The following is an 8,077-nucleotide window of genomic DNA, read 5'->3' as shown; positions in this document are numbered from 1 at the left end:
CCTCTCCCCCAGTTTTTAAATGATGTCTTTGTTCTTTTCCCTTTTCAGGCTCGGTTGGATCAGCACCCCCTGAGGCTGGCTCTGCGTCTCTTCTTACAATCTTACCAGGGATCCTTCAGTTGCATAAGATACATGTGTTACTGCACCTTGGAAGCACTTTATTAGTAATGACATAAACTACTGCTGCTATTATTACTACTACAGGGGATGATAATGATATGAATTTCTTTTGTTAAATGTATTTACTATATCATACATATTTAGAAATCTCTTTAACTACATTATCAAGACAAAATGTATTTCCAGATAACCAAACTTTAAGACAGGGTCCTTTTTCTTTCTTACAAAGTAAAGCGTAAATGACAGTGAAATGTGGTTTGTAATGTAGTTTTTCAGTTTATTCTTAGTAACAACACTGTTAAAAAGTCGTCTGTTAATCTGAACTTCTGAGAAGCTGATGCTGGTAAAGAATGCTAAACGTAAGCAACACAATAAAAAAAGGGGTGGTATCATTTAGTTCGTCCAGCAGATGGCAGCCTTTCTCTAACATTCAAAGGAAATGCTCGGCAAACCACAGAAGAAGAAACTCCTTTTGAAATGTGTTGAATGAATTCGCTGGGCTAAGAAATTCCTGGCTACTTATTAGAACTTAAGTTTAACTAAACATTTTTTCACAACTGTTGTAGCTTACGGTTTGAGGTGATAATGTCGGGGATTCCTCCGGACACATGGCAGCCTCCCACAGTGGCTTTGGAGACGACGTAAGTCCCCAATGAAACACTGGATGCTAACTCAGCTAGCTTTGAGGAACCTGAAGTGTTGGTGTCTGTTGCGTTAATAAATTTTGCATATTTTATTTTTTCACAATCTTTTTAACAAACCGCATGAAGCATAGCACGTTTCCGCTAAAAACTAGTTTAAGAGACAGTCTTTGTTATTCAGAGCCGTTAAAGACATGCTAACTGGCCGTGCGTTGCAGGATGGGGACTGTTGTGGTGGAGCTGTACTGGAACCATGCACCAAAGACCTGCAAGAACTTCGCAGAGCTGTCCAGAAGAGGCTACTACAACAACACCAAGTTTCACCGGATCATCAAAGACTTCATGGTGCAGGGAGGAGATCCCACAGGAACAGGTGGGTTCGTCACAGATAAGTGTTTGAATACCACTGTCCACATGTTAGGGTAACAGGTTCATGATTTGAGTAGGCTAAATGCTACTTAAGGGTGTCTAGATTACTAAACATGTCAGTCACTTTAACATGAAGCTAAGTAAATGTAGATGTCTTTCGTATTGTTCCAATTTACAATGTGTTGTGTTTTTTTTCCCCTCCCCTAATACACTGACATGACTGTTTTATGACTGTGCACAAAGCAAACTCCATAAATGAAGTTTTGGTGTTGATGCTGCCCAATATTACATTCCCGCTCATTTGGCTGTAAACCAGCCAGGTTCCAAAATTCTTATATGGAATCATGAGGGCTGTTGAAGCAGCATATTAATGCTCGTAGTTTTATAATCAGTCAGCACTCTTAATATAGATCCAGTGTTCAGGTGATTAACATGACTTTTAACCAGATGCTTTGTTTGTTAATACAGAACTTCATTAAACGGTGTGTTTGCATATGCAAATAATATTTACAGATGCTTATAATACTGTATATTTTACAGTTGTTCTTTTTCTTTGCCATCAAAAGCATGTCTGTATTTTTCCAAGAAAAATATGTAATTTTCTTAATATTGAATCCTCTTTTATACATACTAATCAGCCACTTTATTAGGCACACCTTGCTAATACTTCGTTGGAGCCCCTTTTGCCTAAAGAACTGCCTTAATTCTTCATGGTACACGTTGAACAAGATGTTGGAAACATTCAGCTTTGTCCGCTGGACATCTACTATTGAAGCTCAACTTTCATCAATGATGCTGTATTTCAGGGGTCTCAAACTTGAATGAACTGTGGGCCACTGCAGGCACGGTCATCTCATGTGAGGGCCACTTTAGTGTTGAAGTAGTACAAAAACAAAACAAAACAAGAAAAACCCACAAATATTTCTGAAAATATAGTGTGTGTGTGTGTGGGGGGGGTTGTTTTGTTAATTTCAAATATTGTATAACAAGGTGCTGTATTTGAGCACAGCGATCTCGTTGTAATGTAAATCAAACCAATTTCAGGCTGAGTTTTGTGATAAGGTGCATTATCCTACTGGAAGCAGCCATCAGAATATGGGTAACACTGTGGCTATAAAGCGATGGGCATGGTCAGCAATAATAGTCAGGCAGGCTTTGACTGTTGAAAGATGTTCACCTGGTACTAAGGGGCCCAACGTGTGCCAACAAAATATCTCCCACACCTTTAACACCAGCTGTGTGAATTGTAGCCTCAGTTTCATGTTTTTAACTAACAGGAGTGGCACGCAGTGTGATCTGCTGTATCCCGTCTGCTTCACGCTTCAATACGCTGTGTTCTGCATACCTTGGTTGTTGTTATTTGAATTACTGTTGGCTTCATATCACTTAAAGGGGTCTGTCCGTTCTTATCTGACCTCTGGCATCAACGAGGCATTTTTGCCCAGAGAATTTTCTCTTTTACAGACTGTAAACCCTGGAGATGGTTGCGTGATCAGCAATTTTGAAGTACTCCTGCTAAGTTCAAAGTCACTTAAATCACCTTTCTTCTGCATTCTGATGCTCAGTTTAAACTTTATTGTCGTCTTGAACACGTCTACAGTTACTGCTATGTGATTAGGTTTTTAGATTAATGAGTAGTTATATGTATACCTAATAAAGTGGCCCTGTCACTACTGTCTGATTAATTTCACATGTTCATGGTCTTCAGAAAACTCATCCAATGCGCCACTTGTAATGTTTGTTTTCCAAACAGGTCGAGGTGGTGCCTCCATTTTTGGCAAACAGTTTGAGGATGAACTACGCCCAGAACTAAAATTCACAGGTAATGCACGTAGAAGAAGCGTTTATAGGCTTATAAAGACAGGCTCTGGAGCAAATCCTTCAAATCATTTGTGTGTGTCAGTACTGATGTCTTAATCTGGTATTTGTATGCACATGTTCACATATGGACGCTTTATTTTTAGATTCAAATCTTCAGTAGAGTTCATGTATACCAATAACTTGTAAAGGTTTCTGGTGTTTTTGAAACATTTCTTTAGTTCACAGCTGAATAAACTGAGTCCAGTGATCCCGATAAATACCTGTGTGATAACTGATAGTGAGGACATTTATAATTTCTCATTATGTCTCTGTGCCTGTTAGGTGCTGGTATTCTAGCGATGGCCAACGCGGGGCCGGACACCAATGGCAGTCAGTTCTTCCTCACCCTCGCACCCACTCAGTGGTTAGATGGAAAGCACAGTATTTTTGGAAGAGTGTGTCAGGGAATGGGAGTGCTGAACCGGATTGGGATGGTGGAGACGAACAGCCAAGATCGTCCAGCTGATGATATCAAAATTCTCAGAGCAAATGTATCCAGTTAAATGAAACTTTTGTTTGTTTGGTTGCTTTTTTTAAATAAATATCTTTTTAATGTAAGTAAAATGTGTTTTCTTCAGCTGTGCAAATAACCTGTAGACAATATTAACCCGCCAAACTGTTAGACATTCCTACTTAGTTATCACTATCAAAACAAATTACGTTTTAAAGCCAAATTGATTATTACAATGTGTATTGGTTATAAGTTTTAACTCCGCAAGGAACAGAAATAAAACCACGAGGGCAATTAAATGACGAGCAGCATCAATCAAATATTGATTACTGCATATCTGTAAAATGAAAGCTCCGGAGAGACACAACGAGTGTCTACAAACATCTGTAAAACATGTTGGAGGAGCTGAATTTCAGCCAGTTGTTTGGGATTTTTTCAAATTAATGTAATTATGAACACAGAAAGGTGCCATCAGATTGTCATCCACCATGCAATGCCATCTAGAAAGCATGTGATTGGCAACAGTTTTATTTTCTAGCATGACAACAAGCCCAAACGATCTGTCAGTGCTCCAAAGACACAATGGAAACTGATCAGTCATGGATTGGCCTGCACCATAGAGTCTGTATCTGTCACACTCTCTCAACACATTCACTTAAATTACAGAAAAGCTTTCACAGTGAAAGCTAAATTATTCCCCAAAGTATTTTATTATACAAATTCAAGGTCAAATATCAAGACACATTTAAAAAGTCTTGTAACCAATACAATAATCCAAGAAAATACAATGCACCTTAAAGTAAAAGTAGGAGTTCAGTTATAAATGTAAGGAGCAAACATTAACCACTTTTTGACAGACTTGAAGAGCAATATTTATTTGGTTTATTATACATGTTGATAAAAAAAAGAATATCATGAAATATACTCTGAATGCTTAAAATACATACGGATCGTTAGGCCTAGTGTTTCCTGATATGTGTGTGTAGCATAAGCAACATGAAACACATACCAGAAAACGTCAAGGAGAAATCTTTCCAAAGGACACAATTTCATAGTTACTCCTCAGTTCCAGGTAATTAAAAAAGGAGGGGGCACTAAAGGAGTCTGAAGTAAAAAACAAAAACAAAACTGACCTCTGTTGCTTACATTCAGTGTATTTCAGCCAAAACACTATAGGAATATAAACAAAAAAGGTTCAGAACACTGAAAACTTGATGTGCGATCCTTGGCATTACTTAGCATGTCAGCATGTAGCAATGTTGACCTTTGTTCTATGAAATGTAAGTTTTTATTTTTCATGCGTATGTTATAAAGCATTTTGTATCTTGTATGTTGTAGCTGTAACCAAAATAAAGCTACAAGCTTAGTGAAGCTAATCTTTTTCATTTTAAATGTTATGAAGGTGTTTCTACGCAGGTCCCCATGTTATTTAAGTATTTAGAACTTAATGCCAGAATGATGATAGATATAATTTTTAAAACAGGTTCTGACTGAGAGAGGAACAGAAAAACAGCCTTTTACTTTTCAATTTGTATGAATATATAAAAACGTTGTATTAAAATAACCCAGATTTCCATGAAACATCACAAAAACACAACAGAAGTAGCAGTTGATGTAATGTAGGAAATCATTAAAAAAGTGATCATCATAAAAACGTGTTAAACTGTGAATATGTGTTTTCAGCTCAATACTTTTAAACACTAAAAGACCTTGCTTTTATGTTTCTAAAAAAGAAAAAAAAACTTGTCACGGTGCGAGGGGCTGCACGGCGCGTTGTCGCCATGGCGATCCGCGTTAACGGAAATTTGCTGCGTTAATGCGGTTATGGTGTTAACGTCATTTTAACAAGATTTAACGCCGACAGCACTAGTTTTAAAATCTCTATTCACTGTGTTGGTCTATAAATAATAATTCGTAAGTTTCTTTTCAATCTCAACGTCTGTGTGTTCGTAGTGAGTTTAAAGTAAAAAGTCAAGTAAAAATGTTATTGTTAGGGTTTGAGGTATTTGAAATGCAAATTAAAGTCATATCAGAGGCTCCATATCAGTGTAGTATTTTTTACATTCAGCCTCTAACAGATATTCAGACATTTCGTGCTTCAGATAGACCCTTTCACCTTATAAAAAATATTAATACCAGCCACCATATATGTGCATAATAGAGGACCCACACCTTAAGTATTATTTAAAACGCAAATTAAAAGGTACATTTAAAGATTTGCATTTCAGTGAATAAGGCTGAACAGTTATTTTGGGGCACGTAGTGAATCATGGACATTTATCATTTCCTTTTCCATTCCTCGAAGATCACTTGCAGGCTGGGAGCTGGTCTTCAGACGCTTGGTAAAGGAATTAATATTGTCAGTTATTATCAGTTATTATCAGTTATTATCACTAACAGCCGACACTAACAACATCACTGACCTGCCAGAGACTCCCTCTTCCTTTGGCCAGTTTGTAGATCATAGTGACTGGGACCATAGAAAGTGACGACAGCGCGAGGAACCAGCCAATGCAGTAAGCCCACCAAGGATACACGTATGTGTTGTTGAACTTCAGAGGGGTGTACCTCAGGAGCAAAAATATAAGTGTTCCCTTCAAAAGAAAACATATAAATAATAAACATTATGGGATGAATTTCCCATGTGTGGGACTAATAAAGCTTATCTCATCTTATCTTATGAGAATAGAGCATACTGATAAACTGTTTGCAGAAGCTGCTTTAGAAACTTACGCTGCAAATGAGAGGGGTGGCATAGAGCCAGCAGTACTTGATCAGTGATAGAGGTCTGTATCCAATCATGTCCTCAATGTTGGTGTAGAAGCGATCGGCACCTAGAACAGAGACAGTTTACTAGAAAGAAACTTGTGTTTAACTTTTAATATTTCCCCACAACAAAATTCTATTTTTAAGGTTTTTACAATGACCGCTTTTTCAAATGACAGTTATACAGTGAATATGGGCTGTAAACTCTCAGCTTCCTTTAAGGAGGAGGTCTTTGTCAATTGTTCAGGTTCCTCAAATTATTTTAAGGACACACTGCATACCATGCTAATATATGCCAGGTTTTCAGCTAATAGGTCTTTGAGAATCACCTTGTTGGTACAAAAATACTACTTTATGCTATTTTGTCATAAAATCAACCAAAGAAAAGGGAATAAATTATGTTTTTGCCTGAAGATACAATATAAAATCAGTTATTTGCTTGTATTTTATTTGTAGACACAACACTAGTTCATCCCTTGAGTTATGTGTTTAACAAACAAAATAAAACATTCCTCTGAAAATGGGCCGGTACAAGAACTGGACTGACAATAAGTGAAAACAGCCAACGTTCAAAGAAAACCCTTGAAATACCTTCAGAAAGCCTGGAGTATTATTCAAGACAACTTAAAAAATATAATAAGATAATCTGACTCCTTGAAAGATAAATATAAGAAAAAAAGATACAGGGCTGGGTGTGGGGGGCTTGGGGACTCACACCATTCAGCTATCCACTCGTGCTGATTATGCAAATAATAACATGTCGCAAATATCTTCCAAAAAACACTGCATCAGGTATGAAAACAGACCTGCTTTTGTCTGCATTAAATTCAGTACATTTCAAGATTTCTGCAGATACAATAAGATGCAATAAGTTCAATAGCAAAGAAGCCTGCATCCCCATCTTTCAGTTGATACTGTGCCTCTTTAGCAGGTCCTGACAGTTGCTTTTAAATTACCAAAAATGCTTTGTGCTGTAAATCCAGCCCTACATGTGTATGTATATACAGCATGTATAGAGAATTACAAGATATATTTTGGTAATAATAGTGGACAGCTATTAGGACGTCACTATAAAAAGACATAAAAACCAAAGACTTTTATAACAATAATAATTTTGTCTTACCATAAATCCATCCAATCGTAACTGACTGGAAAATTGCCATCAGCAGCAGAGTAGGACCGCTGCAAACATAGTGATCGAAGATCTGCAGAATGTATGCACCAGCCTAAAATTAAAACATTCATCATGTTAATCTTGAACCTATTCACACTTATTATCTAGTATATCAACAACTTTGATATCCTACAAACTTAGAAAGCAAAGTGAACTCTATATTATACTAAAAGAAGCATTAGGACAAAATCTCATCAACAAATTTCATAAATCTCCAGACAGGGGCATGTTTACCAATAAATTAGGTTAATTAGGTTAATATGCTCTTTGTGAACTGAAGAAACCATTTGCTGCAGTTTTGAAAGACAGCTGCTTCTCCACTCAGGTCTGGGTTGATGAGATTCCCACACCCCCATCATTCTGTTGTGTCCTGCCTGGGCCATCCTTCCTAACCCTTCTAAAAACACCTTGCCTACAAATTGACCAAACTGCTCTGTAACTGTAAGCCTAAGTCCCAGATGCCCTTCAACGTACATCCATTTTTGCTAATTATTTCCAATCTTGTCCTTTTGACCACAACCCACTTATAACCCGTGGTTATAAGTGAGGCTATGAACATCCCTGTCACTGTTCCTACCACTCTCCCCACTCAAGACCCTGAGGTACTTGAACTTTTCTACATGTGGCAGCAATGCCAACCAACTTGGAGCAGGCATTCCAATCCAATCAGACTTCAAGGTGGTAATTCTCATCATT

The 8,077-nt window shown here is 37.4% G+C and overlaps 2 protein-coding genes across 4 annotated transcripts in view; one reads left to right on the top strand and one right to left on the bottom strand.

The window, feature by feature from the left end:
- The first annotated feature begins 538 nt into the window (after window positions 1–538).
- On the top strand, window positions 539–3,548 carry ppil1 (peptidylprolyl isomerase (cyclophilin)-like 1). The gene is made up of 4 exons (XM_005724696.2): window positions 539–761; window positions 980–1,134; window positions 2,884–2,952; window positions 3,273–3,548. Exons 1-4 carry the CDS (start codon window positions 706–708, stop codon window positions 3,491–3,493), a joined length of 501 nt encoding a protein of 166 aa, XP_005724753.1. The 5' UTR covers window positions 539–705; the 3' UTR covers window positions 3,494–3,548.
- A 418-nt stretch (window positions 3,549–3,966) lies between these two features.
- The window catches only part of LOC102207192 (sodium- and chloride-dependent GABA transporter 2-like), a 16,879-nt gene continuing 12,768 nt past the window's right edge, over window positions 3,967–8,077 (bottom strand). For all 3 annotated transcript variants that reach the window (XM_005724693.1, XM_005724695.1, XM_005724694.1), the window contains exons 11-14: window positions 7,331–7,433; window positions 6,175–6,275; window positions 5,865–6,035; window positions 3,967–5,779 (exon numbers count right to left, since the gene is read on the bottom strand). In XM_005724693.1, the coding sequence (XP_005724750.1) occupies window positions 5,687–5,779; window positions 5,865–6,035; window positions 6,175–6,275; window positions 7,331–7,433 (468 nt within the window). In that variant the 3' untranslated portion in view covers window positions 3,967–5,686. The remainder of the gene's footprint in view (window positions 5,780–5,864; window positions 6,036–6,174; window positions 6,276–7,330; window positions 7,434–8,077) is intronic.

This window comes from Pundamilia nyererei, unplaced genomic scaffold, assembly GCF_000239375.1.
Source record: "Pundamilia nyererei isolate P.nyererei 1_Seehausen unplaced genomic scaffold, PunNye1.0 scaffold00012, whole genome shotgun sequence".
In the NCBI taxonomy this organism is placed as follows: Eukaryota; Metazoa; Chordata; class Actinopteri; order Cichliformes; family Cichlidae; genus Pundamilia; species Pundamilia nyererei.
The sequence above is the reverse complement of the archived record's forward strand: the minus strand, read 5'-3'. Positions and strand labels throughout refer to the sequence as shown.

Excerpts from the sequence above, each read along its gene's own strand:
- ppil1 (XM_005724696.2), top strand. The coding sequence starts at position 706 with ATGTCGGGGATTCCTCCGGACACATGGCAGCCTCCCACAGTGGCTTTG. Across the intron at positions 762-979 it reads ACAGTGGCTTTGGAGACGAC|GATGGGGACTGTTGTGGTGG; the intron begins GTAAGTCCCCAA and ends CGTGCGTTGCAG. Across the intron at positions 1,135-2,883 it reads AGGAGATCCCACAGGAACAG|GTCGAGGTGGTGCCTCCATT; the intron begins GTGGGTTCGTCA and ends TTTTCCAAACAG.